This window comes from the organism of the source record quoted next, unplaced genomic scaffold (assembly GCF_019419815.1).
Source record: "Pyrus x bretschneideri cultivar Hongxiangsu unplaced genomic scaffold, Pyrus_bretschneideri_v1 Contig7, whole genome shotgun sequence".
Taxonomy (NCBI): Eukaryota; Viridiplantae; Streptophyta; class Magnoliopsida; order Rosales; family Rosaceae; genus Pyrus; species Pyrus x bretschneideri.
Window position 1 is genome coordinate 7,281,531 of NW_025999809.1, and position 19,012 is coordinate 7,300,542.

The window sequence follows — 19,012 nt, forward strand, 5'->3', positions numbered from 1 at the left end:
AGTTTCACATGCAGTGTCTCTTTCTACAGTTCAACAAAACTCAGCTACTCATCTTTTGGTTCCATTGCATAAGACTCAAAACTTTTCAAGCTTTGCAATTTCAGTGAGGACCACACGATGACCTACATTCCTCGCTCTTTCTTTGTTTACCCACATTATTTGCACTGCAAAAATGCCCCCATATCACATAGAGAGACCAAAGGGACCGGTACCTTGGTTTGCTAACAATTTGAACTCGTCAAATTTGACTTTGGACCAAAGTTAGGGTTTCACCACTACTAACTAACTAAAACATTTGACTCTTCAAATGTCTCGTAGCTCTTTCCTCCGTTTAAGGTCTTGTATTCGAGTTTTTATTCTTCTTTATAAATATCAATTTTCTCTATATTATGTCAGTTTTGCGTTAGGATTCATCTCAAAGGTTATGTTGGGGTTAATCTCTAAAGAAGTTTAATCACGATTTAATGCCGTGTTTACTCTTCACTGCAATGTCTCTTGAAATTTAGGCTGATGAATCTGTTGTTTTTTCAATTGCTTGTGCATTGTAATTTTTTAATTTGATAGTATAATATCTCTTCTTTTCAAAATATGATTGTTTAAAAAAGTATAACATTTGAATCCAACTTTAATTTGTCTTCTCCAAACAAAGTTTGGGGGCTGCAAATTTATATATCAACTAGGAAGGCAGCCAAATCCCATCTAATTTCAACAGTTCTTAGGTTTGACTTATGACAAATGAGTGATTGAGAACCAATCCCATCTACTTTCAATAAGAATGTGGTGTTATCTAGAGATGCAAATGCTAATGTTCAATGCCAAAATTCGAATAAAAAAGAAAGAGAAAACAAATGGATATCAAATGTTTCGTTGCATATAATGATCTCAAACGTTACGTCTTCTGTTGCAATTTCAAAGGTACTTCATCTAGTTATTTTTTCAATCCAATATCATTTAAATTTCGTAGCAAATTGAATCCAAAATATAGTATAAAAACTTCAGAATGTGAGTACCAATGGAACCCAAGAGGTTGAGGCGTAGGAGCCAAGTTAAGTCAACAGGTTTTGATTCTTGTGTAATCGTACCGAATTGTATTTTGTTACGAACACATTACTTGCTTCCATATGGAGCACGTTTCCTTCAGATGGCACATTAATAAACTCCGTTACTTGCTTCCATATGAAGCATATTAATAAGCACGTTTCCTTGGTTCAGTGGAAAAGTACGAACAACAGTTTTTTAAAGAAAAAATGAAAGATCTTGATTCAATATTTCCATAATTTGCTTAATCGTGATTTCAAGTATAATGCAATTCTTAACTAACTTCCTCTAGACTAAAAAAAGTGGATAATAATGTTTCATCACCATTTGTCATCTTTTTTTTTTAAGGAAAAAATCATTGGTTCGATAAGGCACACTTGAGTAATGACAGTGTGACCCCATTGAATTATTGTTAATTAGTACCAGTCATGTTAACGTGACACTATCTTTTATTTAAAACCATGATTATACCTAGGAAATTATTAATATGAAATATGAGTGGGGTCAATACACTAATAATTATGAAATTATGAGTACTGTAAAGATTATAAACAAATTATTAGTTCTAAGTGGCATTGTGTTAAGTCTAGAGTCTAGACTCCCCTGCAATTTAGAATTGAGAACGAATTTTCTCACCATCTTTAGTGAGCAGTGAAGATACATTACCACAGCAATATGTTTGTTTCATGAGTTTGATTGAATCTAATCACCGCACAAATTTCAGAAACTAAATTCAACGACTTACATATATTGACGTACTACTTAATTTAACGGCATAAATTTGGTGACAATGCTCACCGCAAATTAATGATGGTGAGCAGTTTTATTGTGTTTTGGATTTAGTAAGAGGAGAAATGTTAACGGCAAGTAACTCTCTATAGATTCTTTGTCGGATTAGAATTCTCTCCTCTCCTCTTTCCATCTTTCAGTTCTTTTCATTCTCTCTTCTCACATTCTCTATTTTGTATTTTTTTTTTATAAAAAATTAATATAAGATGTTGACGTAACTTAACCGTGACCATTCAAATAGAATGGGAGGAAAAAAAAGAGAGGAGAGAATCCTACTCCCTCTTTGTCACCTCATGCTTCTAGCACAATGTTTTATAATTTTGGCACAGAAATTGACGTCAAACTATGAGGTGGTAGAGAGTCCACAAAAAATCTCACTTTTGAGAAAATTTCCCTAACATTTCTTTGCTAAGAGTTATACAATTCTTATCTCAACACTCTCACATCCAATGTATTTTAAGTAATTTTACAGTACTATAAAATACACATTACAAGAGAGAATCGGAATAAAAGTTGAATAACTTTTGATATCTCTAGAATGTGAAAAATGTAGATAGAATGTGCACAAGAAACTCCCTTTTTTGTTTTGGTTTTGAAGTTTGGTTATCAAACATTTTTTTGCCGCCGAATCAAATGAATAAAAAAATAAATGATAAAAGATTACAAAAAGTATGTAAAAGGTAAAAATAAGTGTGTAAATAATTAGTTTAAGTAATTATTTCCTTGGTTATATTGTTTGGAATGAAGGAAGACAAAGAAGGTGATTCCAACTCGTACATTTATATGCATGCACGTTGTCAAAATGCACATATATATATATATATATATACACATGCATGGTCAAAATACACATATGTTTACATGCATGGTCAAAATGCACGCATTGTCATTAAAGAAACAAGAAGAAAACGTCCACAGATTTAAAAAAACAAAAGGTTTGAACTTTGAAGAAGTTCGAAAGAAGACAAAAAGACAAGAGCGAAAGGGTTGGATTTTCCCAAGATCCTTTACTTTCACATTGAATTATTTAGCAGTCCTTTTTTTTAAAATTACTCCTTTGTCCTCTTCTTCTCACCCATTTCTAGAAAAGCTGAATGCGCCACTATCACTCTCTCACTTACCTTTAATTCAAACTTCGAACTTTCAACACCTCTCTCTCTCTCTCTATCTCTCTCTCTCTAGGTTGATGGCTCTTCTGGGCACAGTTTTTACCGCCTAGTCTTTCATGTTTCAAAAAAAGTTGTCACTTTTTAACACCAAAACCCAACTTGTTGAGCTCAAAAAACCATCCTTTACCATTTTCTAGCAAATGGGTTATTTTCTGTAGTCCCCCAAAATATTCAAAAGGAGAGGTCTTTCGTGGAGTTCTTCTTCCATTTCAGATGCTACTCAGATCACAAAAGAGAGTGTTAGTGTTAGTGTTAGCTCAGCAACTGGCATTGTTTTGCTGGAATCTGCAAGGTGAAAATTATGTTTCTATTGCCCATTTATAACTAGTATTTTCTCAATATATATGATTTTTTTTTTTTTTTTTTTTTTTTTGCATTTTTATTTGATGTTGTTCTTTTACCTTTACTGTCACATTTTGTGTCAGTGGGGTGTTTAAATGTTAGCTGATTTCTTAGTGACTATCTAAAATTTCCTTACAATTTTGAGATCTTACGACTCACAACTTTGTTTCCCTTATTGTTCAAGGATCTGTGTCTAGGCATTTTTTTTTTTTTGTCTTAATTTGGAAGTGTGAGGTACACTTTCTTATGATTTTTACTTCCCTTCGGAATTTCGGACCCTCCAGAAAATGTAAAATTACAACTGAAAAAAGGAGTGTAGTTCGGTTAAAACATGCAGTGTCTGCATGTTTAATATTCTGAGAATCCTTGATGGTTTGTATGCTTCAATCTTATGCTGATAGGTAGGAAATTTGTACTCCCTAGATCAGTGATTAAGTCACCTCTTATAAAGTACATGAGATTAGTGGTGTCAATTTGAAGGCTTTAAGATCAATAATTGTTAGGAGTTTCAGAGAGTATGAGCGGCCCATTACTAACCAAAACCGATACAGTTTTACCACAAAAGGCCTTGGTTAAAAGTAGTTTAGATCAACTACTATTAACTCTAAGCAATACGAAATTAGCTAGTCATGCTTGGTTATTGCTTGATACAATCTTGTAATATGATAATGAACATCACAGGACACATTAGTTTTCAACTTTCCAGCACATTTTATGATCTTTTTCAGGGGAACAGAAGAAAAGTGGATGCAATTTTTGAGCCAAAAATGCCGAGTGACAATATTGCCACTGCAACATTTCAACCCCAAGAAATAGTTTGAACTTTTAGGTTGAAAAATATGCCTGCATTTGATAATGTGGGGAACGAGAAACTTTTAAGAATGCTTTCGCACTGTCCCAGAAGCATACTAGCAGAGATATGCAGTCCTTGAGGAACATGGGGTTTTGTAAAAGTGAGATTAAGCCTTGAGTTATGTAACCAATCAAATGCATTGCATTTTTTTTTCTCTCTCTAGGACCATTTGGTGTGTAAATCTGCAATCACATGTATCTTCTGATGAGCAGAGAGCACCCGAAGATGGAAACATGCCACATGTTTAGCGCATCATTTTTGCAGATGGGCTCATCTGTGCTTGTAGACTATGCTGCCTCTTGTGCTTAGCAAGGGATATTTGAATGTCATTGCCCCAATATGTTTAGGCATTGATATGCAAGAGCATGGAGTTTTTTTAATCTGTAGTACGACATTATATTTCAAATACCATTCTTATCTTACTATCTTAGTTATGTGTTTTATTCTAACTACCTTTTTTCTTATGATCACAACATAGCAGAACACAACCCTTCGACTTACTAGTCCTTATATCTCTTTTCTCCAGCCAATCTTCTAAGCGCAACAAATGCTGCGATCAAGGTTAGACGATGCTATTTATCCGTAATCTGGGTTTGACTTTTGTTTATGTGTTTATGTATTTTCCTGAATCTTGTGGATTCAGTGTAAATCTAAAGATAAGGGTTGTGTTATGCGGTAGATTTTTTGTCCTTCTTATCCTTGATGGTCTGATGATTATCATTTTCAAGTACATTATGGTTCATAGTTATGCGGTAGATTTTCTGTGTCTAGAAGGTTCTTTTGCTTAATCAGGACATTATTTGAGCTCTAGTGGTTTATACATGTCCTAAGCTTTACCCTGAGAGATGCGATTACATATAAAAATGGAATAAATATCTGATAGAAAATTCTTGTCTTGATTTTGAGGAATAGGGGCTGTGAAATGGTTCAAAGGCCGTCTCCTCGAGGCTCACATCAGCTCAGGACATCAAGCTCTGATTCAGATCCACTCCATCATCGACCAATAACTGACCGAAGTCCAAAGCTAGGAGTGGATCGCCGTTCCCCAAGAGGTACACAATCTGATCCACTAAACCAAAAGAAAATTGGAACGCGCCTTGCTGATTTGGAAACTCAGCTTGGGCAAGCACAAGAAGAGCTAAGGATACTGAAAGAGCAGTTGGCTTCAGCCGAGGCTGCAAAGAAAGAAGCACAAGAGAAACTGGAAAAGAAAATTAAGAAACGAGTTGTGACTTCTGAGCCAGCGAAGATCCAAAAAACGCATCCTACATTGGAAATTCAAGATTCTAACAAAACGGACAGTTGTTCCTCTGATGAAGTTCCAGTTGACATCCAAAAGGAAACTGATGTTTTTGAAGTCCCAGTAGAAAAAGTTACAGTTGAGCCGATGGTTGAAGCTAGTGAGACTGATCAGGTGGAAGATGAAACCAAACAAGCTGATAAATCAGATGAACCAACATCGATTTTGGAAGCAGAGAAACTTTCAGCCTTACGTGACCTAGCTTTGAAGAATGATGAGATAAACATGCTAAGAGTTGAGTTGGAAGAGAAGGCAAAGCAGTTAGAAGTGTCTGGTGAAGAAAGTCAGGGTGTAAAGAATCAGCTAAACGAAGCGGCATTAAATATTTTATCTGCCCAAGAAAAGGAGAAGGAAATGTCCTTGAAGTTAAGTCAGCTTGAAGAAGAGCTGGAAGTAAGTAAGGGAAATGCAGGTCAGTTGAACGAGAAGCTACAAGCAACGGAAAGAGCAAAGGAAGCACTGGAAGCGGAGATGAAGAAGATGAGAGTGCAGACAGAGCAGTGGAGAAAGGCAGCAGATGCTGCTGCTGCTGTACTTGCCGGGGGTGTGGAGATGAATGGCAGAGTAATTGAGCCATCAACTGGTGGCTACACCGGCTTTGTGGGGTCACCAGCTGATGACTTGGACGATGGATTCGGTAGTTGTAAAAGAAAGGGCTCCGGCAAAAAAAAGTTCGGCGACTTGTGGAAAAAGAAAGGCCAGAGATAGAGTTCTTTTTTTTTGTCTCTCTCGCCCACACTCGTGTTTAACTTTGAAAATTTTTCCGTTGATGTGTGATAGTGGCAAAACAGTTTCTTACTGTTTCAGATTCGGTAGGCAGTGCGTTTTGGATCCGCCGTCGTAGTAGGCATTGTTTTCCTAGTAATTTCAGAGTCTTGTAGAATTGTTTAAATGATCTCGACATGTTTTATTTCAGTTTATGAGTAGGGCCTTATTTCCTGTGATGCTAGACAAAGAAAATGCTCTTTCGTTGAACATTACTTTAATTTAATTTAATTTTTTTTGCGATATTATCTACACTAGGGGGGGTGGGCTTAGTCTCACAATGAGCTAGCAATAATGTAGTTCAAATTCGTTTTTGGCGAGAACCGAACCTAAGACCTCTCACTTACAATCAAACTCAATACGTCTCACTTTAAATATTGAAAGCTTGTGTTTCCCCTTTAGATGAGTTTACTTTCCCTTCACTTATGAAAACATAATTTCATCGTATGAACATTATAATCGAAACTGCTTGTTTTCTTTGTCATCAACTAAAGTTCACATATGTGAAAATCATTCAATATGTAAATCTTTTAGACATTCACATCAAACAAATGGACAATTCACCATGAGAATGCTACTTGTTACCAAAGTTGTCAATTGGTTTGACACTATGGATGACTAAACGATCTTCAAATTAAGTGAATGAACAATTCTGATTATGATGTTCATACGATGAAGATACATTAATCATAATTGAAAGGACAAGTAGGTTTATTCAAGAGTGAAACACAAATATTACTTTTTAGAATTCTACGATGTATAAGAGGTGTGTGAGAAGATCAAAGGACACTCTTTTTACTTCTCACACACCCTTCTAATTTTCGGCTATCGGATCAGATGAATTAAAGAATATCAAAGAACATAATTTAACAAGGAATGTATGAGAAGTAAAAATTAGTATGTGGATAGCACACCCCTAAATTATTCCTCTTTCATGATGATGTGACATCATTTTACTGTACAAGCATCAATTTAAACAATCAATTAGTTTGAAATGCAAGAATACCTTTTAGAATTTTTACAAATATCGTGTTTTGATACACTAAAAATTTGCTCAAGAGCAGCAACACGAGTAGTCCAACAACACTAATTGACACCAAACAATTTGAACTCGCATAAAAGCCTGACTTGCGGCTTAATATGACCTAACCTCAACACCTCTCCATCTGATTTATATTATTGAACGAAAGTGAATATTCATACTCAAATTAATATATACATATAAAAAAGACTGAATCAGAGAGAGTAGCTAAAATAAAGCCTATAAAAAAACAAAAAAAAAACAATCCACTAGACTTCATTTCTTAATGTTTTTTTTAAATTTTTTAACAAACGATAATATCTACATTAAGGGGTAAAGAGTAGGCTAAGCCTCGTAATGGGATAATCCTAATAATGTGGTTCAACTTCGCATTTAGCTAGATTTGAATTTAAGACATTTTACTTACAAGTGAAAAAGAATATAACTTGATCGTAGTATTAAGTAACTGACTTCATTCGTTAATGTTTTCTTTCAAACTGGACACAACTAACGTATTGGTTCATACGCCAAAAAGCATATACCTCAAAAACATATTACATTTATATACTACATATATTTATGCACGTAATTTATATACTAAGTGCAGTTATGCAATAAATTACAACTGTAACTTCATCTTCCTTGTAAAGAATTCAAAATTCGCAGAAAATATTGAGCAGCAGTAGAACAAATTAGGAAAACATGTGTTTTACTTTCTTCTATGGTATTCCACGTTTACAACCTTTTGAAGAATATTCGACTGAATCACCTACCGCACAATAAATTCTCATTTTTGTTGTCTTAAGTTTCTAGATGGTCAAGACTATTGACTGTCCAATAAGCATTTGTAAGACAATTGCATGCGTCAGAAAACATGATTTTCTTGTGTTTACCGGTTCAAGCTCTTGCATAATTGAAAAATTGCTCATTTATAGCCAAAAGGTTACAGCTTTGAGTCGTTGAAAAAGTTTATTTGCAAAGTAAAGATAAGATTGCATACGATAGACGTTTCTCTTCTTTCGTTATCGTCGCTCGCAAAGCAGGGAGTCTTGTTGGCTTGAGCTTCTCCTTTATGGTTCATGAGCTCAATTTTTATTAGATAAAAAACAATAATGAAAAAGAAAGGATTAGTGTTGTGAAATTGAGGATATGTGTCCAGTAGAATATAAAGTAAATAAGACACAATATTTACAAGGTTCTACAAGTATGCCTAATAGTAGTCACTGTCATCATACTGAAATTACAAAAGTGATGAAAACAATGCAGTGTATCTATTCTTCTTTATAATATTTGTGAGCATTCTTTATATAGGAAAACTATATCTTCTCTATTAAAGCCAAGAAATGTGAAAGTAGGCGGCACACTTCAACATTTGTTGGCTGTTGCGGCCTTTTTCTCCAAGGGGGTCATCCACTTTTATAACATTTCCCTTTGATGACCACAAATCTTTTCTTGACGGTCTTCATTAGAGCTTCTCTAATACTAATTCATGATATTAATAGGTGGTCTAAAGGAAACAAGAATATGTGCTCATATGGCCAATATAGTATACTCTTACATACTCCTCCTAATGATATTTTCCCATGGTATTCGATTAACTAACTTGTCACCAAGCCGACACGTGTCGGTGCAATGAACGCTTGACCATCAAATTCTTGAAAGGTATGGCGAAATAGTACTTTATAATTCAAAACGAATATATATATAGAGCAGATCCTTGACGTACCAATTTTTTTTACACAACTTTTGATACAATTTTTTGTGAGACCAACTATGTAATGTATCTTAGTGATCCAAACTGTTTATCTTTCAAAACATCATTCATAAATCTTTACAAAAAATTAAATAAAGAAATAGCTATATATATATATATATAGATCGAATTAAAGTGGCGTTCAACTGAATAAAATCATGGAATATACAGCCAAAGAGAGAGAGAAGATTCCTATATATGCCAACTGCCAAGTATTCCCCAGCCTTCCAACACCATATAATAAGGTTACTAAACATCGTATTCATCAAGTGAATTATGGTTCTAATTTTCTCTAAACAAGAATTGAAAAGTCCAAGTTTACCGGATAATAATATTAAACAAACAATAATTTCAATCGAGACTTGCCCTATTAGCACGTGGCTCTCTTTTGGCTACCGATACTAGCACTACTTGCCATTAACGAACAGAAAAGCTCTTGAAAATAATAATAATAATAATAATAAAGCAAAAATATTTCTTTACAATCATTCGTTGGTAAGGGGTTTTTTTGTTGTTATTCCACCCGCCAAAATTGCAGATCCGGTAATGATTAATAATAAAGGAAAAATAATGAAAATAGTTTTAAAACTTTGAGTTTTAACAATAAGAATAAAATAAATGGTAAAGTAAATAGTATCATGATGAACTTTTTAGTGTAAAAATGTGATTTTTCGTTAAAGTGAACAATACCAGAGCTTTTCGTTAAAGTTTCCTAATAATAACATTATATTTTTTTTTAATACATATGATATTATTTACATTAAAGTAAGGAAGTGGTCAAGACTTACAAAAAGTTAATCATAATAATTTAATTCAAATTCATTTTGGCCAAATCAAACATAAGATCTTTCACTTATAAATAAACAAGAATAACACTACATCTCTCCCTTGCTTTATAGTTTTGAATTTGCATTCACCACAAGAGGAGAAATAATATATTATACATTGTATTGGTTTAAATTTGTCAATGCGTACCTACTCAGACCATGGTACATATTAACAAAACTTGGATATTTAATGATGATCCATTGTGAAGAAAATTGTACTTGTCATAAAGGTTCTAAAAGACAGTAGGCGCTAGTCGGGCGGTGAATTGGGGCCTAAGGCCCAGGTAATGTGTAGGCAGGAGCAGTAAACTTATTATGTATCGTATAAATAAATGCATATTTATACTTAAAAATACATAATTGCATTGGGGATATATAAGTTGAAAAGTAGAATGGCATATAGATTAGAAAGTATTAGAACATATTGAAAACATGGGTAACCAGAATATAATGAGTGTTCATCCAAGTAGTCAGCAAGTCTTACAATTTATATAATAATAATAAAATAAAAAAAAGCAAATGAAAGTTTTCTATTTTTTTCTAATTGAGAGTCGCGACCTAGGCGGGCACCTAGACTGGCTAAGGGGGTCTAAATGGGTTAGGCAGGTGCCTAAACAGGTCTATGCACCATTTCTTAATTTTCAAACGCTTAGGATTTAATCGGGGCAGTGGCCAATTACCTAGCGCCTAAGCAGGACCTAGGCGGGGATTTTTAGAAGAGTGCTTATCATAGAATACATACACATAATTGATAATCAAGTAGTTAAATATTTAACAAAAGTTATTTGGTTAGGGTTTAACAGAAATTATCATAGAGGATAGCATTGTGGAGACAAAACGAGATACTCACTTGGGCTATTTACATTCAATGTCGGAGTCTTACAAATACCACAAGAGCTTTTCCGAGAAGATGATGAACAATGGTACCGTTCATTACTCTCGGCTTCAGCTAGTGTAGACGTGTAAAAACTAAGGCCGTCAATCGACTCCTCCATAAAGCCTGATCCATTGGGCGTGAAAGAGGGAACACTTTAATAACCTTCCCTGGCTAATAAGCCTAACTTCTTTTTTTTTTTTTTTTTTTTTTTTTGAAGAACATAAGCCTAACTTCATTGGGCTTGAAAGATGTAATCAATTGTGTCATGTAAGCCTAATTAACTTCTTGTTATGTAACTTACAGTAGGCCATTTTACAACTGAAGCGAAATCTCAAATCTCTCCCCTTCCCCCTTATAATAATAATAATAATAATAATAATAAAAAATAGGGATTTTTGAACTTTAATCCTTCAAGAAGATTAAAATTTAATAAAAACATGGTGTTAGATTTGATATTAGTCCCTTAATGTGTACTTAATTCAAATTTATATTATATTTTTGGTTTAATATTTAATAGATATCTTATTTAATGTCACTACATTAAATTTTAAATTTATTATTATACACATTTTAATTAATTAATTTTATTTAATTTCCTCTAACTAATGTACCTAAACATCCGTATCATAATATATTTTACTAAGTATGTGTACCAAAATGTCCGTACCTAAATATATTGTAGTAAATTAGTGGCACATAAGAAAATATGCAAAAATACAAGTGTACCGAAAATTCCGTACCTAACTATATGATACTAAACTAGTGTACAAAAATGTCGATACCTAAATATATTATACTAAACTAGTGTACCTAAATGTCCGTACCTAAACATATTATAGTAACCTAGTATATCGAAATTTTTGTACCTAAATACATTGTAATGAATTATTGACACATAAGAAAATATGCAAAAACATACGTATACCAAAAAATCTTTACGAAAATATTTTCTTATATAAGATACTCAGCATAATGAAAATTAAAATTTACAATATTTTTATAAAATTTAATTTATGAACACCATAAGATTATAAATAAAAAAGAGAGACATTGAATACATATGCTGACATTTAATAGAATCTAAGAATTAAAATCAATTTTTAATCTTATATAAGATATTTTTTTTAAGCTTTATCATATTTAGGGATTAAAATCGAAGAAAACTGGTCAAGACTTGAGGGCGGCGTGCAAGAACTCAGAACTTCGGTGCTCAAATCGCCAAAGTTTTGGAGTTGGCGAGGATGTGTTTCACGGGAAACGTGAGAGAGAGAGAGAGAGAGAGAGAGAGAGAGAGAGAGATGTGAGAAGCAATGGGGAAGACACAGACCGAGAGAATTCCGGAGAAGTGTGGCTGGGCCTCACGTGGCTCACCAATAAGTCCTGAATAAGACCACATGTCCATTTAGTTGTAAAATTGCTAAAATACTCTCGGTGTTCCAAAGTTCGTAGAATTTTCGTTATAAATCTAACTTACATGGTTGTATTTGATCCTTTCATGACCTCTCAAAATATCCCTATTGGGTTACGATGTATTCAGCGTAGTCGTATTTGATTCTTTTGTGACTTTTCAAATTTCTTAACATATTTGGATAGTAGCCCATGCGTTAGGGTAGATAAGTACCATCCAAATATACCAAGAAATTTGAAAAGTCACATAAGGATCAAATACAACCACATATGTCACATCCCAGCCCTCCCTCGCAGTGATATTGTCCGCTTTGGCATTCCCCCTCTGGACTAGGTCGCAGCAGAGGGCTACCTCACGGTTTTGTCTTTGCAAGCCGCAGCTCCAAAAGGCCTCACTGAAAGGTACATGCTGGCAATGGATATATAAGGCCCAAAGACCACGCCCCCACGGGCGATGTGGGATACTACAATCCACCCCCCTTAGGGAGCCCGACGTCCTCGTCGGCACACCACGACCGTGAGTCTGGCTCTGATACTAAATTGTCACATCCCAACCCTCCCTCGCAGTGATATTGTCCGCTTTGGCATTCCCCCTCTGGACTAGGTCGCAGCAGAGGGCTACCTCACGGTTTTGTCTTTGCAAGCCGCAGCTCCAAAAGGCCTCACTGAAAGGTACATGCTGGCAATGGATATATAAGGCCCAAAGACCACGCCCCCACGGGCGATGTGGGATACTACACATAGAATACCGCGTAGTCCATTAGGGGCATTTTCATTCTTTTACTTATAAAAAAAAAAATTACGCCATAAATACAAACGAGTTTTAATAACTATGAGATACAAAATACAAAATTAAGTAGTGAAATCCAGGGACGGGATTTCATATTTGGAATACCAAATGTTGTGAGAGAAACTCTAGTTGTCTGAATTTTTATTGAATGAAAAGATGTTCAATACAAGGTCTAAAAACAATTCTAAAGGCTTTGCTCATGAAAACTAAAAGACAAGCAATAAAAACCTTGAAACCCCAAAAGACAAACAACAAAGAACATAAAACTCTTGAAAATTCAAAAGACAGACAATAAAGAACCCCATTTATCAGTAGACTACAATTTTGACGAATTTCTACGAAAGATGGCTCAAGCCACTTTGTGGGAGAATTGCTTTAACGAATTTCTACGAAAGATGGCTCATGCCACTTTTGTGGGAGAAAGGAAAGGATTTTCTACGGAGGATGACTCAAGCTAGTTTTGACACGCCATATGAAAGCAGCATTCATCCGAATAGTCTAAAAAACCCAAAGCATCCACTTTTGAGAAATTGCAACAACGAATAACCTTTTAACCCTGAATTACCAATTGTTCAATCAATTTTCTTAATTAAATAGTGTTTTCTTCTTTTAAATCTTTTACATTTAAAATAACACTAACTCCATCCTCCATCACATAAGAACAACATTCTACTTGTAATAGCAAGCCCGGCCCAAGCCTAGTGCAGGTAGGGTGACCGTCTGGGGCCTAAAAAAATTGGGGGCACCAAAATTATTAGAGTGATATATTTTTATATGTTTTTATAAGCGTATAAATTTATAAAATCTGGTTTAGTAACAAAGAAATTTAACTAGAATTGGTGGTTTTGTTGTTTAAAATGAATGAAGAGGTCTTAGGTTCAAAACACCATGTGTGCTTATTTACATTCCAATTTTTACAAATTTCTTTTCATAATAGTATAAATTTATAAAATTTGGCTAAATGATCAAGAAGTTTAATTAGAAGTAATGATTTTTGTTGTTCAAAATTAACGAGACGTCTTAAGTTCGAAATGCTATGTGCATGTTTATTTTTTTCAATTTTTACAAATTTTTGTTTGGTTGTTAATTTATTTACTCGCTAGTAGCTATGTGGGTTGCTATTTTTAAATATCTGTTCCAATTCAAGTCTAATCGTCAGCAAAAAATAATGCATAGACTAAATTTTTAGACCAAGTTTGCAAATAATATTACGTGTCATCAAAAGGTTTAATTTAGTGTTCATTCATTACTTATACATATCCTTAAAGACTCAAAAACATTAATATTTTTTTAGTCTTATATTGATGAAGTTAGTAAATAAGAAAAAGCAACTTACAATTTATACAAAAACACTTTAAAAGTTCAGATGGAAAACAAAACTCATATTCTATCTACTTGAAAGCCCAAAGTTTTTTAGTTTCTTTCTCTTGATACAAAATAAATTAATTATTCTGTATTTCTAAATTATTGAGTTTGAAGTGTTTTTCTAAATATAACTTTATCGATGTTTTACGTGTGAAATTTTTTTTTTTTTATATAAAATGAGGGCACATTTTTTAACGTCGTCCCGGGCCTCAAAATTCTCTGGACCGACTCTATGTAATAGGGTTATGTTCATCCTTTTGGATACGTAAGTAGTACTGGTGGACAAAACAAGGATTAGAGATTAGAATATTGGACCAACGCCAAGTCGCCAACACGAAGAGAAACGCTTCCACTGAAAAAAGGAGTTGAAAGGAGTCGACAAAATATTTTAGTCAATAGCCCTTTGAGTAAATTGTAGCAATGGTCCCTCAACTTTAATCAAGTTGTAGCAATGATCCTTCAACTAAAAACCCATTACCATTGGTCCCTCAACTTATCAAAATGTGTAGCTATAGTCTTTTTCATCAATTTTGTCAAAATAAGTTATGTTGGAATAACCATTTATATAATTAGGATCCCTCAACTCATCAAAGTGTGTAAGTATGGTCCTTTTCGTCAACTACGTTAAAAAATTTTGTCAAAACGAGTTATGTTGGAAGGACCATTGCTACAATTGGGTTAAAGTTAAAGGACCATTTCTCCAGTTGAATTAAAGTTGAGGGACCCATGGTAATGAATTCCATGGTAATGAATTTTTAGTTGAGGGACTATAGCTACGCGTTTTGATGAGTTGAGGTACCAATGGTAATGGATTTTTAGTTGATGGACCGTTGCTCCAATTGAGTTAAAGTTAAGGGACTATAGCTACAATTTTGGCAGAGCTAACATTTTATGCAGGGGCAAAACATAAAACAGGTTATAAGAAAATTTCCAATTTCTACATGTTACAATATACAAAAGAAATAAATTACGAGCAAAATCAGTGTAAATTAAAATGGTAAACTGTCATTTGACCCCTTGAACTATTACTCCAGTTGAAATTGACCCTCTGAACTATTTTTTTTAGTAACTTAACCTCCTAAACTATTTGAAATCAACCAATTGACCCCTTGTCGATAAATTTCATCCACTATTTGGTCAAATTCAAAGGAAGATTAGTCTTTCCTTCATCAATTCTTATTTGCCAACTATAACCACCAATGAACTTATGACATTTGAAAACAACATAATGTTTAATGGCAATGTGAGATGGTCCGTTATGTAAAAATTTGGTTTATTTTTATGTTTTCTCATTATGCTATATGTTTTTAAATTATTCTGTGTCCATGTGTCAAAATTTTATTGATGGTTAGAGCTGACAAGTAACAATTGATGATGAAATGACTAATTTGTCCTTGAATTTGACAAAATTGATTCCACAATCTAATGGCAAGAGGTTAATTGACTGATTTTAAATAGTTCAAGAGGTTAATTTACCAAAAAAATAGTTTAGGGAGTCAATTTCAATTGTAGTGATAGTTCAAAGGGTCAAACCATAATTTACCCAAATTAAAATGATGCTAGTCTTTCAAATTAAAATGATGCTAGTCTTTCTTTCATATCTCGAAATATTATTCTATGAGTTTTTCTTTTGTTAAAAAATGACCTGCAATTGAGTTTATGCACGTATTATATATTTATGTACTAAGTGCACTTATGCAAAAGACTACAACTGTAACTTCATCTTCCTTGTAAAGAATTCGAAATTTGAAGAAAATGTTGAGCAACAGTAGAACAAATTAGGAACGCACAATGCATTCTCATTTTTATTAATTGTCTTTAAGTTTCTAGCGGGTCAAGACTATAATGCTGAATAAGCATTTCTAAGACAATTGCACGCGTCAGAAGCTTGATTTTATGGATTTTTCTTTTCTTTTCTGGCACATGGTTTTATTGAGTTTACCGGATCAAGTCTTGGCGCAACATAAATTATATTTTTTTGTGGTCGAAAGATCACAGGTTTGAGTCATTGAAAAAGTTTATTTGCAAAGTAAAGATAAGATTGCATATGATAGATGATCCCCCTCTTTCGTCGTCGTCACTTGCAAAATAGGGAACCTTATTGGCTTGAGCTCCTCCTTTGTTGTTTTATTGAGCTTACGGCTAACAAATATCAATCCCCCAGCTAAACATTCATAAGCTTAATTTTTATCAGATTAGGTTGGTGTTGTGAAATTGAAGATATATGTGCACTTTATACAAAGTAATGAAATTGTATCTATTCATCTTCATAATATTTGTGAACTGTTAGATTTTTATATAAGAAAACGATATCTTCTCTACTAAGAAATGTGAACGTAAATAGCATGTTTTCAACATTTGTTGGAGATCGGTGCCTTTTTCTCCGAGTTGGACATCCATTTTTATATCAATTAGAAAATTCTGTATAGCGGCTAAAATTCGTGTATGATGATGCAAAACTAGCAGGTACTTTTTGACCGAAAGGAAAATACTAGAATAATGAACGCTCAATATTTTCTTATCCAACAGTATCCTTTTTAAATTTTTTGGTGAAAATCATAGAAATCTATAAATTGTGTTTATTTATCATGTATTATACGATTAATTTTTATTAGATACAGTTTGTATTTAATTTAAAATAAAAATATTTAAAATACTTTTTTTAACCACATAATATATAATAAACATATAAGAAAACGATATCTTCTTTGCTAAATAATGTAAAAGTAAATAGCATATTTTCAACATTCGTTCTGCCTTTTTCTCCGAGTTGGACATCCATTTTTATATCAATTAGAAAATTCCGTATAGCGGCTATCGTGTATGATGATGCAAACTACAGTTACTTTTTGACCAAAAGTAAAATATTAGAATAATGAGAACTCAATATATTCTTATCCAACGGTATTCTCTTCGGAATTTTTTTGGTGAGAATCTTAGGAATCTGTAAATCATGTTTGTTTATTATATATTATGCGATTAATTTTTATCAGGTATTATTTTTATTTAATTTTATATAAAAATATTTAAAATAATTTTTTACCACACGATATATGATGAACGTATATGATTTATATGATGAACGTATATGATTTATAAATTCTCAAAATCCTCACAAAAAGAACCTGACGAAGATCCGGATTCTATTCTCACTGTCTTTGTCTAAAAAGAAACATATGTGTTCCTTAATAATATGTTTAATTACCATTCTTTGTGTTAATATATTAAAAAATATATATGTGAGAGAAAGGAAGAGAAGAGGGATAGAAATAGGAGGGAGAAAATCCTACTCCCTTCAAAGGTGGTAGACGTCGACGGCTGATAGTAAAGATCCGTATACACAAACTATAGATGATAACGTTGATATGCTATGGTAGAATATCATTGCGTTTGTTGTTTTGGAAGCAAATATTAAAAAATTAAAGTGATAGTGTATTCAATTGGAATTTCGGAAGATTTTTTTTTTTTTTTAATAAATCTAGAAGTATTCTATCAACATTTTAAATAATTCTCTGAAATTCAACATGCGTTTAATTAAGATTTTAAAATAGTTTATTAAAATCTTTAAAAATTCGAGTGTATTCAATTAATATTTAAATAAGTTTATAACACTCCAGGTGAACTTTAGAAAGTTTAGGAATTTGAGGGAATTAGAGAGATTCCGTAATGTATTTTTTAACATTCACAAATCTCACATCTTCCCACGTTGAATCAAAATTTCACATGAAATCTCTAGAAATCAATTAAGCTTCATCAAAACCCAAAATCCCTCAAAAATCTCAATTGAATACATCCATGTAAGCGATTTAGTTTGTTTGGGTATGCATATATATAATTATTTTAATACAATGATATACATTTACATTAAGAGTGAGGAAATAAATTGGTATCGGACTCGTCATTTACAAGATTTAAACTTAAAACCTAACTTACAAGTGAGGAGAAATGTGACTCAATTGGTTTCGAGTTGGGCTTAGGTCATTTTATCTAGGAAAAGTCTTCAATTTAGTTATACATATGACAACGATCATGATACAGATTAGCCATAAATTTGTATAACACGACAGATCTATTACAAGAGCAAAGTTAACAACTCAAACTTTGCATATGGTGAGAAAACAAAAATAGCCTATAGCGAGTACACAAAACTCGCTAAGTGAGACTAGATAAAACAGAAAACGCAACGTGAACTTATGAACTTATTACAACAATAAATTAACAAACTTAGTCTTAAGACAGTCCTTGCTACCATGAGACGTCATTAAAATAAAGAATATGAACTACCATAACCAGACACCTTTACCACTGAAAAAACCCGAAACACTTACATCTTACCCCAACTAATGTGAAAGATGGAACAAATCACAAGAGGAAAGGCTCTTAGAATTTTCTCCATGTTATTTTAAGTTCAAATGCTTTGAACGCTTGACCATCAGATTCTAGAAAGGTATTGTGGAAATCTACTTATAAGTAAAAACAAATATATACATATATGTACACACACACACACACACTATCTATAGCAGATCTGCGACATCAATTTTTTTACACAACTTTTGAACATATTTTTGTGGAGCCTATTATATAATGTATTTTATACTTTTTACCTTTCAAAATAGCATTCATAAATCTTTCTCGTGAAAAATTAGACAAAAAATAAGGAGGAATATATATATATATATATATATATATATATATATATATCGATCGAATTAA

General features: G+C 33.0%; 1 protein-coding gene across 3 annotated transcripts; it reads left to right on the top strand.

Moving 5' to 3' along the window:
• The first annotated feature begins 2,936 nt into the window (after positions 1–2,936).
• Positions 2,937–6,432, top strand: LOC103957339 (interactor of constitutive active ROPs 1). Of its 3 annotated transcripts, none has more exons than XM_009369493.3 (3): positions 2,937–3,288; positions 4,673–4,752; positions 5,104–6,432. In XM_009369493.3, the coding sequence occupies exons 2-3, from the start codon at positions 4,739–4,741 to the stop codon at positions 6,197–6,199; spliced, it is 1,110 nt and encodes a 369-aa protein (XP_009367768.2). In that variant the 5' UTR covers positions 2,937–3,288; positions 4,673–4,738; the 3' UTR covers positions 6,200–6,432. The 3 variants fall into 3 exon arrangements, with proteins under 3 accessions (XP_009367768.2, XP_048429540.1, XP_048429539.1); XM_048573583.1 differs by lacking the exon at positions 2,937–3,288 and adding an exon at positions 3,940–4,291; XM_048573582.1 differs by lacking the exon at positions 2,937–3,288 and adding an exon at positions 4,331–4,577.
• The last annotated feature ends 12,580 nt before the right edge of the window (positions 6,433–19,012 follow it).